Consider the following 16,851-nt stretch of genomic DNA (forward strand, 5'->3'; position numbering starts at 1 on the left):
ATTATGGAAAAGTAAAAGAAAAGATTCTTTCATTGTTTTACAAACCCTCCCCCAGGTCCCCTCCACCATGTAGCCCTCGCTCTAGTCTCCTGTGATGAAATGTAGAAATTATAATGAAGCCTGTAGAAATTATAATGAAGCAATTAAAAACAAATCTGGCTTGTGAAATAAAGTCCACCAAGTAGGAAAGAACTCTGAATGAAGATTGGAGAGGCAATTATGATATTATAATAAGAGCATAAAACACATGACTTTTTAACTTTTCATGAAAATTTGTCTTGGGAGATAGTCAAGAGCCTCTGTATATAAGTAGTTCTATATTTATAACTTGGAGGCCCAGAAATGCTGGTAGACATAACCCTTGAGGATGTAAAGTGTATGTGTATGTGTGTTTAACATGAATTTTTATGCGAACACACACACACATACATACGTAGACTCATAATAACACTCTCTGTCAGATAGAATAGAACTGTTCTAGAAAGTTTCTGGATCTTTATAGAAGCATCCTGACATGTCTTCCTCCCAAAACATGGTTGGTGGGTTTGAACTTGCTGACAAGGGCCAGAACAGCACTTTGTTGTGCCCACAGAAAGGATGGCTGACCAAACCTCTCACAGAGAGAGCACTAGACTCTGTATCTCATGGACCACCAGTTCAGTACATTTTTAAATGGTTGATATAATCTTTCCTTTTTATTAACATCACATTTGATATTCGAAGAGAGAATAAAATTGGAAAATTTTTTACTTCAAAGACAGAGCCATTTACATTTCTAAGTAAAGAATCATTTATAGTAATTTTAAGTAAATAGACATTTATCAAAAGCTGTCTGCTATTATGATTGTCCTCGACACATAGTTGAAATTGAAAACTGTCTCTGTGAATTGCCAATTTTCTGCATTCTGCTTTTTGTGTAACTGAGTTTGTAACTTCTGATTTCTCTCTCAGTAAGGAAAGGCAATTTGAATGCCCCAAAATTCTGATGTGCCTCAAAATTGTTCCCTTGGCAAGTGAACAAAAATCCAATTAGTCTCCAAAGGACAAATTGTCTTTGGGGACCCAACTGTTCTAAAATTTGCAGCAGCATCTGAAAGAAAATAGTACCCTAGGTTTTGGTTGTATTTTTTTTTAACATGGGCAACATACATTTAGAACTATGTGAAAATAGTTCTCATATAAATTAACTTCTTTTCCTTTTCTAGTGTGTACTTGTGTGGGATTGTTTGCTTGAATTGCCAAGCATTTCAAACAGGAAAGTGTAAGAGTGTCTTTGTGAGTCTATGTATTACAAGTGTTTTAAGAAAATAAATACATAAAACAAGCAATGAGAAATCAAAATTATATTTGTTCAATATTTTTATCATTATAGGTGTTTGCCAACTTGTTAATAAAATGGAAGAGAATACTGGCAAGGTTAAGCCTTTCAATCGAAATGATGAACAGTTTCTGGAAGCTTTTGTCATCTTTTGTGGCTTGGGGATCCAGAACACGCAGATGTATGAAGCAGTGGAAAGAGCCATGGCCAAGCAGATGGTCACATTGGAGGTGGGCTGGTCTCTACAATCAAACATAGCATTTACCTTCCTCAGTGACAGTTTGTGATTTTTTTCATGCCATCATGTCCTCACAAAAACTCTGTAATATAGATGATCAAATTCCCACTATCCTCATTCCTAGAGCTAAGAGCATATGTTGTTATTGATTGCCATCGAGTCGAGAATGACTCATAGTGACCCTATAAACAAAAGACCTGAAAGCTTTCTATAACCATTGTTTCTCCAAGTTCATAGTTTCCAGAGGCATGTGGTTTAGGAAGTAGATGCCACTCCTACTTCCAAATCTGTCTTAAACTGGGAACTCCACAGAACACTGTCCACCTTAGGGAACTCTTATGACATTTGAGACCTCAGTGGTACAAGTTTCAGTGTCACAGCCAACATAGAATACCTCAGCACAGCAAATTGACAGAAGAATGCTGTACAACTTAGAAGAATGTTCCTCAAAAATATAGTAACAAAGTGTTGTCAACCGGGACAAAGGAAAAAAAGATACAGACACTAAGAATGAAGGGAAGATGGATTGAAGGAGGGGTAAATAACTCAAAGACTGCAGCCCCGAGCCTAAATCTCGTAGGCTTTTATTGAGAAGAGCCTATAGACCTAAAAATTTCAAAAGAGTTGCTAAAGTTTGTATGGCCAAACCGAACTCACACTTTCTTCTCTTTAGTGCTCTGCTTTTTCTGCAGAAAGCAATTCTTGGCTTTGATATCTATTCTCATGGAAGATTACTGATGTTATTCTTTACCTGCTCCATCCCAATCCTCCATATTGCTCTATGCAAAAGGTTAAGGGATGGAAATAGTAAAAGATAAACTTTTTGAATCCTCCTTCTGGAAATTCTGATTTAGTAAATCTTAGGTAGAAGCTAATAATCCATATTGTTAAAATCTCTCCCTAGTGCTTGAATGTGCAGGCAAGTTAGGGAACTAGTGACTGGTTGGATGAACTGAGTTCAGGCCACTCTACCGCATGTAGGACTAACCCCCATGTAGTGGCAGCCTTTTGTGGCTGTATCTCGATAGCAGCCTTGAAAATGGTCTCGTGATATAACTTATTTTTATGTCAATAACTAATTTAGGGAAATAGATGCCAAAAAAGTATAAATATCATACACTGGTGTGAAGTATGTTTGAATGTTTGCCTGTTTTGTTCTAGTTGAGATCAGTGGATTGAGATTGAAATATAATAACTTTTCCTTTTGCTTCTTAATCAATACTTAACCTAAAGAACTGAAAAGATACACGTTAAGCTTTACCAATAGCTTTAAAATTCATTTTACTCTCTAAGATTCCTCACCCTCAATATATAACACTAACAGCTGGAGTACAGAATTAAATAAGAGACTTTGGACTATTAACTTTTGGAAATCTCATTTTCAAGAGACTGCTATTTTTCTTCTACAGAGTAGATGATAGATTCAGACCACCAAAAACTCTCAGTCTTTTGATTAGGAACACAATATACAATAAAATACTCCATCACAGTTTCTCTTGTGTGTATGTGCGTGTGGAGACAGACAGAGACAGTCTTGCCATGAGTGTTCCAAATGATTAATGTTCTCAGCTACTAACAGAAGTCTGGATGTTTGAGTCCACCCAAGAGGTACTTTGGAAGAAAATCTTCACAGTCTACTCCTCCCTCCCCCACCAAAAAAAAAGTCAACCAACCTTAAATTTTTTGGTGTATAGTTCTTCTCTGAACAACATCAACTCTACAATGGGTTTATCAAAATCTTATTCTTTATTTTAATACTTAGGGATGTATTAACATGTGAACCCTAAACAAAACCATTAGAACCCCTGAGTCTCAATGTCCTCAATTGTTAAAGAGTAATTTATAGGTAAACTGCTATCTTCTCAGCACCTGAATCAGGAGAGTGTAATGGGAATTCCCTAAGTCTATGTTAATATACCCCAGCCACATTTTTCTTCATTATGACTTCTGCATTGTTTATAAATCTCATGTAGGAGCCTCTGCAACTTTCTTCCCAAATGTCAACATTTGAATGCTGATTTATTCAAAAGTTTATTTGTACACAAGTGATAATAAAGTCTGTCTTCTCCCTTTACCTAGTCACTAAGATGAAAAACAATTGAAAATATAATTTTTTCCAAGGGTGAAAGAAAGTTCTTTGTCATGTGGCATATAAATAATATATTTGTTATGTAATACCAATAAGCAGTGTCAGGAGGAAAATTACTGGAGTTTCTTCTGAACATAGAGAGTATATAATTTTTTGTGTTCTGAAACAATCATTCAATCTAAATCTGCACTTTTCTTGCTCACATTGAAGATAGCAGCAAATAAGGTGTGGACATTCTGAGAAGTTTACTTGTCTCTATAAGAAGTTTCAACATAATTTCAGGCTTGAAATTCTAGCCCGATTTTGGCAGAAGGTCTCTGGCTAACCTGTACTCCTCTTCCCTTCTAGGTTCTGTCATATCATGCTTCTGCAGCACAGGAAGAAACACGAGAACTCCAGTCTCTAGCGGTAATTCTCCTTTTTAAAAAAAATTTAAAAATACTAACAAGTCATTTAATTAACAGGTACATATGCTTTACTCAATATATCTGCTTTTGATCCCCTATTTATTTAAACAAATTTAGTAACTATTAAAGTGGACATCATAAAATGCTAATCAACTTTGTATTGGTAGGCAAAGCAAAAATATTAATATCCATTGATGTAGTAATCAATAATTCTGTTTTGTTTTCTTCTAGTAGTTAGAATCTTTACATCTCTATAGAAAATTATATTTCATTTTCAGTTCCTGGGGGAAATGAAAACATTTGCTGAAGGGTGGTTGTGTGGGTAGGATAATAATAACAAAAAGGTCATGCTTTACTGTTGATCATCTAGTTTGCATTATCATAAATGATTTATTTTTTTTACCACATAGTTTTGGAGATGCTGTTTGAATTTGGCTTCAAATAAGATCAGCTTTTAATTTCTTACTACAATCTCATTTGGTATATGACTTATAACTAGGTCTTGGTTAAGATGTTTATACATTTACTTAGAAGGTTATACATAAACTTGAAAGTCAAAACTAGACTTCTACATTTAAATTATCTTAGATGGCACAGATAAGGATTATGTAAAATTGGCTATAAGCTTGACAGGAAGTGAGTAAGGGATAAGGAGGATATGAACAGTTGATTAAGATTTTGTGTTATTGTCACAGGTCCTGGAGTAGGACAGTTAACACTCTCAGTTGCTAACCAAAAACTATGTGGTCTGAGATCACTAAGACGTACTTCAGAAGAAGTTCTGAAAAGTCAGCATTTGAAAACCCTCTGGTACACAATTCTACTTTGACACATAAAGAGTGGCCGTGTGTCAGAATTAATGACAGCTGGAGGTGATGGGCCCATTGTCCTAATCATCACAGCCTGCAACAAGCTAAGTTCTTAGATTTTCTCACATAAAGTGTGTAACTGTGTTATAAAGACCACAGTGACTCTGGGGAAGCTGAGTGACTTGTTTGAGAAAATCAGAAAGAAAACTTGTTCATTCGTGAGCCCATGGGTATGGCCACTTTGCTATCTGTTGTGAACACTGGGGAGAAGGAATATTAAAAGTTAACTGATTTAGATGTTGCTAATTAGAAAAATTAGGAAACATAGCTCTGGTGGCCTTGTGGGTAAGGAGTTGTGCCTCTAACCCGAAAGCAGGAAATTTGATTCTACCAGTTGCTACAGTGGAAAAAGCTGCCTAAATCATCTTGTGTGATATAAGGCCTCTGAAAACCCATTGAACAGTAACTTTTGGGTCAATTCTGAGTCAATGTCAATGAGTTGTTGTTTGTTTAATTAATAAAATTATGGTGCCATTAGTTAACAGAAGTGGAAGTATTAAAAGCAAGGCTTGTTATAAGGGAAAGTCCGTAGATTTTATTTAGGGCATGGTAAGTTTGCAGTGTAGGAGATCCAGTGAGCACAGGGTGCCCTTCAGCAAACAGGCAAGGCAGGACTAGAGTGGTGAGGAAGTGATGGTCAGAACTAAAGATATAGATTTTGAAGTTAATGGCCCCATAGTTGTTAAATTAGATTCTGTGAAAGGCCAAGGGCAGAGCTCTCATGAATATAATTATTGAAGAAAGGAGGTAGGAAAGAGAACTGTTGAAAAGAAAAGTATTAGTTTAAGAGGGAAGAAGATACAATGAGAGTCAAGTGGCAGAGATGCAGAAGAAAGCATTTTAAATCAAGAGATTCTAGCAGTTGCAGGAAGGCTGAAATAATGAGACTGGAAAAGACTGCTGGACTAAGTGAGCGAGTGCTTGCTGTGAAGGCTGTTTGAAGGAAAATAAAGTAAAAAAAAATTAAGGGAACGCTGTGGTGAAAAGACAGGGTAATGATGGGCAAGATCCAATGGTGATTAATTTTATGAAACATAATACATATGACTGGAAGCAAGAGTGGCATCCTTCCTAAACAACATGCCTCTAGAAACTCTATGAACTTTGATAAATGTTGATAGTTGTAGAGGGGCCTTAGGCCTTTTTGTGCATAGTGTTGGTATGAGTCATGCGTGACTTGAAGGCAGTCAATAACAATGATTGAATGAAACATAATGTGAATGAAGAGTAGTGTGAAACACAGTGTATATGAACTTTGTAAGAAAACCAGTTTAAAAAAGAAAACCATGTACACAAAATAAAGATACATGGTGTGTTTTTGTTTTTTAAAAAAAAAGAGGAAATAGGGAAGAAGTGATTCTGGACCATTTTTTTATTCTAATAAGCTTTTAAAAAATACTTCAGTAACATTTTGTTTGCATATGATATTAATGATATTGTTTGATAATTTCCACATTGTGTTGCATCACCTTTTTGGGAAATGGGGACAAATGTGAATCTCTTGCAATCTGTTGGCCAGGTAGCTTTCTTCCTAATTTCTTAGCATAGACTGATGAGCATGCCCAGGCCTGACTCTGTTGAAGCCCTTTAACTGGTATCCCATCAATATTTATTTTATGCTGGCTTATATGCAAAGTTCGTACACATAGTCTTTCACACCAGACCTTTCCCATTTTCTTTACCCACTTCTCCTTCTAACCATCAAATTATGCAACCCTAGGATTACCACCCTGCACATCCTCACCTCTCTGTTCCTACCCTCTCCCCCTTGAATCCTCTTACACATTTTACTAGTTATCTATATTTCTACAAAAATGATCTTATTATGATCAGTCTCTTATGGGACTGAGTTAGTTCACTTAGCATAATGCACTCCAGTCCCTCCCAAGTTAGGTAGTGATTTTAAAAGCCATTGCTCCTGCATGTTACATAGTATTTCCTTGTGTGAATATACTATCGTTTTTTAATCCATTCAATTGTGGTTGGACATTTGGACTGTTGCCATGTTCTTGGGATGGTGAGTAAGCTTTTAAAAGAAAAGGTAGATGAGGCATAGCTATGAAAGGGATTTGACGTCTTTATATTGCTACTTTGTTTTGGTTTTATGAGCAGGAATTGCTCACAAGCCATATGATGTGTTCTTAGACAAGGAGAAATACAGGATTGAATATGAAACTTAAAGCAGAGAGATAGTGAAGATATGAGAACCTAGCAGTGGTCTGGACATTTCCTTGACAATTATAACATTAAAAAGGCAGTAGGAATATTAGCTGCTGTTATTGAGTACTTACTATGTATCTCAAATAGCCTTTTATGTATTAGGTAAGTATCTTCTACCTACCTTTAGCTCACTTACTGGTTTTGAGTTGGAACTTATAGCTAACTGACCCATCAGTGAGTTTTTGCAGGCTGAAAATCATGTTATACATGATCCATCTTTCTCTCCCGGAACCACTATTGGATTCAAACCGCCAGAGTGGTGCCACTTCGGGGTTGTTGTTGTTATGTGCAGTCAAGTTCTTGCGACTGATAGCAACCCTATGTACAACAGCCCTAAACTCTGCTCTGTTGCCCCTGTGCCATTCTTACTGTCTCTGACACACCCATCCCGATTACCCCAGTCACTGAATCCATCTACCTCAGAGAGGGCCTTCCCCTCCTGCGCTGTCCCTCTACCCTACCAAGCATGATGTCCTTCTCCAAGAACTGGTCTCTCCTTAAAGCATGTCCAAAGTATGTTAGATGAAGCCTCAGAATCCTTGCCTCCAGGGAGCCACCTGGTTTAACCCTTTCTAGGATGAATCTGTTTTCCTAGCAGTCCATGGTAACCTCAATACTCCAGCACCAAAGCTCAAAGGCATCAATTCCCCTTCTATCCTCCCTAGTCATTGTCCAACTCTCTGATGCATAATAAGTGGTAGCAAAGACCATGGCCTGTATCAGACGCACCTTAGTCTCCAGAGAGAGACCATTGGTCTTCAGTACTCTTGAGAGGTCCCTGACAGTGGACTCTCCCATGGCAATATGCCTTTTAATTTCCTGGCTACTGGTGCCAAGAGTGTTGACTGTGGAGCCAAGCAGACTAAACTTTGGGGTTAGTATTCCAAATATAGGAGTACGCCACCAGAGCTTCCTATCTAATTATAAAGTTGTTGTTGTTGTTCACCATTGAGTCAGAACCAACCAATAGCTGACCCTCTTGTGGGTTTTCAGAGGCAGTTAATAGCACAGGAGGAGATTGCCCATCCTTCTCCCTCGGAGCATCTGGTAGCCTCGAACTGCATGCCTTGGGGATTGTAGCACAACTTCTTGACACTAGGCCACCAGAGCTCCTTAATTATAAGGGACATATTATTAATATTTTGTGAGAGAATTTGATGTTTTGTGAGTTTAGATCGTCCTGGTAGTCAGATTCTCATGGAGTCCCCAGTGGCACAAATACATACATGCTTGATTATGAACTGAAGGGTTGAAGGCTCAAATCCATCCAGAGGAATCCTGAAACACTTGGTGATCTTCTTGCAAAAGGATAGCACAAAATTAATGTGAAACACTTGAGGTCATCATAAGGAGAATAGGCTTCTTGGAAACTGGTTTGGGGTTTTCCTGCTCAGGTTCTCAGAGAGGTTATAAGTGATGGTGCCACCACTAAATCCAGCGGGTCAGATCCAAACCCACAGATCCCATCACACTGCATTAGAGTTAGAAAAAATAAAGACATAGGACAGGACCTTATAGACATTCTCAGTTACCTCAGTGAGTAATGGTCATTTGCTAACAATAGTTGAAAGACCTTTCTATGACTTCACCTTCAAGCCTCTTTTGTAACAAACCCCACATTGAATTAGCTATATATTTTTTTTAATTCCTGATAATCTTTGAAGTAATGAGAAGGTTTTCATTTACTTCAGTTTATAAATTTAAAGTGTCTTTCACTTCAGGCTTAATTGATTCATTTGCCAGTTCTCTCAGGAGAAGATAGTTTTCAAATAAATGTATACAGCATGTTGGAAATTCACTGGTGTGTGGCAGAGTGCACTGAAAGTGCTTGTAGGCACCATGGGGTTATCGAGTTAGTTCTAAAATGAGGGCAAGGTTACACCGTGCCATGTGTTATTTTATACAAATGGACACTAGCAAATAGAGTAATTTCTAAAGACTGTGCTTTAAAAAAAATTCACTAGAATATAAACTTTGTTTCTCATTTTAAAAATAGTATAGTCTTTCAGAAGAATCAGAACATTATCCTCTCATTGTATTTATAATTTTAGCATGAGAACAACACTTTGGAATAACTGAAAATTGCTATTGTTCAAACCATCTGTTGTTCCATTTGGAAAATAGGGTTTTGGCAGCTGCATTGCCAATTTGGGGGTCACATAACTTTGTAGATCAAGTAATTCATTTCTATTAGCTGAAATTCAGCAACTGATTTCAATTTTCATTTTCTAGCAACCTAATAAAAATTCTTTTGTATCCCTAATCACACAGGTGTGTGCAATTAGTCTGCATTGCACATCAATTAGCAAAAGTGCTGTTATCTTTGTTGATCTCTGTTTAACACCTAAAATAAACTGAAAAGGGGGGAAGGCTCACATGTTCCCCTGGCTCTTCTTTTAAAAAAATTTGTTCTTAGAAAAATTAAATCATGTTTTCAAGTGTACTGAAATATTCATTTCTGTCTGTAGAGAAGTTCTCTGATAATAAAAATATCATTTAGCTAGTAGGAATTTCAGAGCCCATATTAATTTTCCTTTATTTACTTTTTATTTTCCCCTCCATTTTTTTGAAACTAACGTTATATCACCTTAGAATTAGATGTAGCAGAAATAAAGCTCTAAACTGTGCTTTTTTTCTATTTGCCTTTTAATGATTCTAAGTCACAAATTGTATTAGTGTCTAATTTTTTTAAATAAGCTTTTTAATTTTGTCATGGAGTCAGTATGGATTCAGTTAAGTCCCTATGTCTTTCATTTTATTGTAATTTCTCAAATTATAAGTGAAGTCTCTAGAAGCAAATAAACTGTTGATTCCAAGTCAAAATAGTATAAGCAAAGAGTCCAGCCACATTGGACAGAATCCACCTCATCATAATCTTAACCTTTCAGAGTCTGAAAATGCACAAGACTGTTGGCCCTGATGAAATATGTGTGTGTTTCCCTCCATAATGCAGCAGGAGGGGAGGTCAAAAGTGAACCAGATCTCTGATACCTAAAATCATTTTACCGTGTAGATCAAGAAAGAGGATCTTTTCCAAGAATCTAAATGGATAGCCAAATTATAAATGAAAACTTTTTTGAGCACATAAGCACATGAACATTGGCCATACAATCTTGATAACCAGTGTCATGGACGTCAACTGTCTGTCATGCAGTAGGTCCCCCCCTCTTCTTTTTGCAAGCAGTGCTAGAAGTACTGAGGTTCTTTTGGACTTGTTACAAAGCTTTGTGATAGGCTTTGAGATCAGGAAGTGTAAGGCCTTCTACTTTGTTTGGGGTTTTTGTTTGTTTTTTTTTTCTTACTACTGGTTTGCTTATCTGGTATCTCTTTTCCACATAAAGGAGAAGAGTATTGAGTATACAGTGAGCTGTTAGGACAAGCAAGTTCATCCTTGAGAGGGTGAAACCAGGCTGCTCCTTAGAGGCAAGGATTCTGAAGGAGTCTAACATCCTTTATGCATTTTGCAAAAGGGGACCAGTCCTTAGAGAAGGACATTATGTTTGGGAGGGTGGAGGGACAGCTCAGGAGAGGAAGACCCTCAACAAAATGGATTGACTCAGTGACTGGGGTATTCATGGGTAGGTATGTCAGAGACAATAAGGTTGGCTTAAGATAGAGCAGGGTTCAGAGATTTTGTACATAGGGTCGTTATGAGTTGCAGGTGACTTAATGGCACATAACAACAGCCAACAATTGTTTTATCCATCTGAGTGAAAAATAATGGTAGATCTGGACCAAGATTGCATTATATCTGCAGGTAGCACTTGGTAGTATTCCCATTCCCACAATGTTTTTAGCCTTCTGATTCATGAGCATGGCATTCTTCCATTTATGTAGGCCTCATTTTGATTTCTTGTAGTATTATTTTTAGTTGTCTTTATTTAAAACTTTTGTATCACTTGTTGGATTTATCCTCGGGTATTTAATATTTTGGTTATTTTAAGTGGTGGTTATTATAAATGACATTGTTTTTCTTATTTCCATTTCATAGTTGCCTTTGTTACTGTAAAAAAAAATAGGTTGATTTTTGGATGTTGATCTTGTACCATATGACTATTTTATTGGTCAATTAGATTAAATAATTTTCATGCTAAGTCTTTGGAATTTTCTATATAGAGAGTCATATTATCTGTAAATAGAGATAGTTTTACTTCCTCTTTGCTTATGTGGGTGTCTTTTCCCCTTCTTTTTGCTTTTTTGCTCTTTTATAGTGGATAAAAGTAGGGGTAAAAGGCGTCCTTTTCTGGTTCTCATTCACAAGAAGATTGCCTTCAGTCTCTCTTTCCTTGAGAGTAATATTAGATATTGGTTTTATATACATGCTTTTAAATTTTGAAGGATTTCTTTTCTGTAGCTATTGTGATGAGTGGGTTTTTTTTTTTTTACCAGCACAAGATGTTGAATTTTATCTAATGCTGTTTCTACATCTATTGCTATGATCATGTGATTCTTTTGTTTTATTGGTGTGGTAGACTACAGGGATTGTTTTTCTAATGTTGAACCATCCTTGCATGCCTGATATGAGTGCCGTTTGATCATGATGAATGGTTATTTTTTTAATACAGCATTGGATTCAGTTAGCTAGGGATTTGTTGAAAATTTTTGCATGTATATTCATGAGTCAATCTATAAATCTGAATTCCTTCTTTACAAATGAATTTAGTTCTGATATGTGTGAATTTATATAACTGGAAGGTCATTGTTCAAGTTTTGTATAAGCTGTGTTTCTTCCTTATTGACATTTAAGCAGATCCACTTATATTAGGAAGAAGGGGGGGGGAAATCACAAAGCACATTGAAATTCAGTAAAGACTATATACTATCCAATCTTGCTGTACTTCATTTACCTGCTTATATACAATTTGATTCAAATTGTATATTGTATACTGAGTTAAATATTCGCCCCCCCCCTTTTGTATTAACAGATTTGGTTTCTGTTACTTCTTAGAGAGAAATTCAAATAGTTTTGTAAACTATGTGATTTCTTCTTTAAAGTCATGTTTTCTTTGTATTTTAAGATGTTTGGAGAGCAGAAAACAGGACAGAGGGACACAGGAATATACGATTCTTTCTGAAAGGACAAGAGGGAATGAGAATAGCACAGCATCTCACCACCAAGGAGCAGACAGCAGATAGAGAGCCCATAGTCTAACCCTATGGTATCTCTAGAGCCATGCCAGCAGCAAGAAGTTTGTTCATTCATTGTTGATTCACAGACTTTACTCACCGATATATTACCAAGAATGGGATTTTTTACAGATATAAGCTGGAGAGGCCTCCAGAAACTCTTTGATGCCTCTGGAAACTCTATGAACATCAATAAATATTGATAGTTGTAGAGGGTTTTCAAGCCTTTTGTCCATAGGGTCGCTATGAGTCATGCTTGACTCGAAGGCAATCAACAGCAACATAAGTTGGAGAGTAGGAGAGGAAAAGAATATCTCACAATGCCAAGTCCAGGTTTAGTCCAGCAGTCCCAAGCCAGGATAACAGGAAAACACAATTTCTTAATTAATTAAAGTCTTGGTATTGGTTCTGCAATGCAAATTCAAGAAGCCTCTGGTTTCTTCAATCATCCAGCAAGATTGGTTTCAGAGCTGTTATTAGTCAGCTTCTCTGTCAAGCATCCAGCAAGAACATCAAAGTCTTTTTTAATTGTGGCCTGTATCTCAGAGCTCCTCTGGTTACACCTTGCCACAGTTTCTCCAAAACAAAGCCACAGTCTCTCCGCCACAACCACCAGAGTTTCACTCTCAAAAGAGGCTTGCTTCAGTCTTCCACAAGTTGTCCTCCGGTGTGAGAGATACTCTCTTGCTTATCTTAGTCCCATAGATGTTGATTTGCAGGACCATGTGTCTGCAGTTAAGGTAACTGGAGACCAGCGGGAGCTAAGTTAACAACTGAAAAAAGCCAACTTTAGGCTAACAGTGTAAGAGAAGAAGGACAATAGCCTTCTGTAAATCATGATATAATGTTCTTTGAAACTGATTTTATTCAAACACAGATCCAAACTATTCTCTGTACAACGTGTTCCGTGAGGTGGTGATAGTGGTCAGAAGCTGTTAAAGACAGTTTTCATTTACCCAGGAGAATCGTTTCTTGTAGTCCATAACTTTTTTTAATAGATTAATAAACTTACTTCCACAGAGTATGTTCTAACCCAGAAAAACTCAGGGGTCCTCACAGGGTTTTCAAGACTCTTATTCTTTAAGAAAAGTTTGTTGTTGTTGTTGTTGTTGTTATGTGCCGTCGAGTCGCCTGTGACTCATAGCGACCCTATGTACAACAGCCCGAAACTCCGCTCTGTCCTGTGCCAATCGCACTGTCTCTGACACTCCCATCCCAATTATCCCAGTCACTGAATCAATGAATCAATCCACCTCATAGAGGGCCTTCCTCTCCTGCGCCGTCCCTCCACCCTCCCAAGCATGATGTCCCTCTCCAAGGACCGGTCTCTCCTCACTACCTGTCCGAAGTAAGTTAGACGGAGCCTCAGAATCCTTGCCTCCAAGGAGCCACCCGGTTTAACCCTCTCCAGGACAAATCTATTTGTTTTCCTAGCAGTCCATGGTATTCTCAGTACTCTTCTCCAGCACCACAGCTCAAAGGCATCAGTTCTCCTTCTATCCTCCTTGGTCATTGTCCAACTCTCTGATGCATAACAGGTTGAAAAGTTTAGGATATGAAATACTTTAAAAAAAGTAATCTCTTTGAATTGTTGTGCTGACTCATTTTGTTGTTGTTGTTGTTATGAACCATCAAGTTGGTTGTGACTCATAGCAACCCTGTGTACAACATCTCTGAACCCTGCTCTACCTTGAGCCAGTTTCATTGTCTCTGACCTACCTACCCCTTACCCCAGTCACTGAGTCAATCCATGTCATTGAGGGTCTTCTTTTCCTCTTTCGCTGTCCCTCCACTCTTCCACACATGATGTCCCTCTTCAAGAACTGGTCTCTCCTTGTAACATGTCCAAAGTATGTTAGACAAAGCTTCTGAATCCTTGCCTCCAAAGAGCAGCCTGGTTTCATCATCTCTAGCACAAACCTGTTTGTTCTCCTAGCAGTCCATGGTATATTCAACACTCTTCTCCAGAACCACAACTCACCTTCTATCATTTTTAATCATTATCCATCTCTCTGATGTACAACAAGTAATTACAAAGACCATAGTCCATAGTCTGGATCAGGAACACCTTAGTTTTTAAACTGGCATCATTGCTCTTTAGTCCTGTGGAGAAGTCTGTCAAATATTGTTCTAAAGCTTAGCACCCAAATTAAGACAGACTAGGGAGAAGGATTACTCATCCACTGCCAAAATACAACAGAGCACACTTAGATTAGCTGATGTGGCACCAGAGGTTGAATCTTCATGTTGAGAATCACAAAGGAGGAAGAATAGTTGCTAGGAGACACTAATGATTAGAGCATGAGTACAATGTGAGAAGTATAAAGTAGGAAAATGGTAGATTGTTAAGAAAGAAATGGAATGCATAAATAATGACAAAATTATGACAAAATAATGGCAAAATGAAATGGGTTGGCATGGAACATTTTGAATCAAACAATCATGATTTTCTATTCTGGAAATTAAAAGGAGGAGAATATGGGGTCATATTCATAGTTAAAAAGACGATTTCTAGATCCATCTTGAAATACAATGTTGTAACTGATAGGATAATATCCATATGCATACAAGGAAGACCTGTTAATATCACTGTCATTCAAATTTATGCACCAACAACCAGAGCCGAAGAGATGTTGACATAGAGTACTGAATATGCCATAGAGTGCCAAAATAATATTCAAATCTGTCCTGGGAGAAGTGCAGACAGAGTGCTCTCTGCAAGCAGAAATTATGAAACTTTGTCTACATTCTTTGGGCATTTTGTCAGGAAGGGCCAGTCCTTGGAAGGGCCCTTCAGGCTTGCAAAAGTGATAAGTCAAAAAAGGAGAGAAAGAACTTTAACTGTATGTAGATTAAAAGGACGGCTTGGGGTTTGGCAATGTTTCTTTGTGTTGTACATAGGGGTACAATGAGTTTGAGTCTACTCAGTGTCACCTAACAGTGAACCTTTGAAGAAACAGATTACTACGTCTTTCTGCCATGGAATTCCTGCTGAATTCATATGCTAGCTTTGTGGTTAGTAACCAAGCTCATTTCTCTCTATGACACCAGGGCTCATTGAGTAGATCAGTACAATCATTAAAATACCATATATTAATTTTATTATTTGTAAGAGTCTCCTTAAAGTCGAAATAATGGAAATTGAAAATATCTTTTCCTCCGGTAGCTCTGGTGGCCTAGTGGTAAGAAGCTGCGCTGCAATCCCAGAAGTGTGCAGTTCAAATCCACCAGATACTTTGCTGGAGAAGGAAGAGCAATCTCCTCCTGTACCAGTCAGATCTGATTTGACGGTACACACACAAAAAAATAGTAATTTTTTTTAAAAAAGAAACTATATTTTCCTCATAATATTTGTATTGATTTTGTATTTATTTGTATTGACAGCAAGTTACAGTATAACAAAATACCTTTATAAAACTTTTTAACAATCTGCTGTTTTATGAAGGAACAGTATCACTGACTTCCCTTTTCATTCCAGGGTTGTTTTTTTTTTAATGATTTCTTTTCCTTAACAGTTAACTATTGTTTCCAGTGTCCTTAATTTATATTTTAGATATTGAGACATGAGTCTAGAAACCAAAGCCTTTTAATAAGAGTATGACGTTCTTAAAGATTATACAATTGACTAAATAGTATAGCTATGTACCCTTATGTCTTTATTTTTTTCTGTGGTTACAAGAGACGATGCCACAGGCTAACCATAACTTTTCATGAAGCAGCTATCTAAAATAAGAAACTGAATAATTTTTAAATGATCATTATATTTACATTATCCAAAAGTATTATTTACTGTGAACACATGTTTCTGAGCTTCTAGAGGCACGATACACTTTATAAATGCATTATTTCCTATAATTTATTTCTCTACTGAGTAAACAAAAATTTATTTGAAAGGGACCCCCCCCAAAAAAAATTACTACTCTAGATTGAGAAGACTGTCTTTGATTTCAGAAAAAAACAATGGCTTACTTTTTGTTTAAGTAGTTAAATACTGTTCTCTATCCTCTATCATTGCCTTGCTAAAGCTCTGGAAAGATTTTCTTTGAGAAATAGAAGGCTGGTTTTTTGAGATGTAATTAAGTATGATTCTGTATTCTCTATCATTATAGTGAAGGAGAAAGATATGGTGGTATTTCATAAGATTATAGCCTTGGAAACCGTATAGAACAGCTCTGTTCATCATTTAGGGTCAATGTTTTTAGCAGTCAGTTTGATGGTAATGGAGTGGATTTGGTTTAGATTATTATGCTGATAAGGATCAGTTGTATAAACTATTAACCTACTTGTGTTAATCCACTTATTAGATTTCAGTTATTTATGTGCTTATCTTCTCCTCCAGGCTTCTTTTTTTATTTTTTTCCTTTTTCTTTTTAACTTATGGATGAATGTTCATTGAGTTACCAAGGCTATAATTCTCATGGGAAGAGATTGTATATCTTTCTCTTTTTTTATATTTTATTCTGATTTATTTACAAAGTTTGAATACATTGTTTTTTCACAAAATATCCTTTCCATTTCCTTCACCCCACCCACCCATTGTATTGTGCAACTCTATGATTAACACCCTATGATTAGCACCCTAT

The 16,851-nt window shown here is 36.9% G+C and overlaps 1 protein-coding gene across 1 annotated transcript in view; it reads left to right on the forward strand.

The window, feature by feature from the left end:
- The window catches only part of PDE5A (phosphodiesterase 5A, cGMP-specific), a 259,248-nt gene that overhangs the window by 163,257 nt on the left and 79,140 nt on the right, over positions 1–16,851 (forward strand). The window contains exons 10-11 of the mRNA XM_006881059.1: positions 1,373–1,548; positions 3,994–4,053. Of these exons, the coding sequence (XP_006881121.1) occupies positions 1,373–1,548; positions 3,994–4,053 (236 nt within the window). The remainder of the gene's footprint in view (positions 1–1,372; positions 1,549–3,993; positions 4,054–16,851) is intronic.

The sequence above is a fragment of the Elephantulus edwardii genome, unplaced genomic scaffold (assembly GCF_000299155.1).
Source record: "Elephantulus edwardii isolate Elephantulus edwardi_28Jun2011 unplaced genomic scaffold, EleEdw1.0 scaffold00012, whole genome shotgun sequence".
In the NCBI taxonomy this organism is placed as follows: domain Eukaryota; kingdom Metazoa; phylum Chordata; class Mammalia; order Macroscelidea; family Macroscelididae; genus Elephantulus; species Elephantulus edwardii.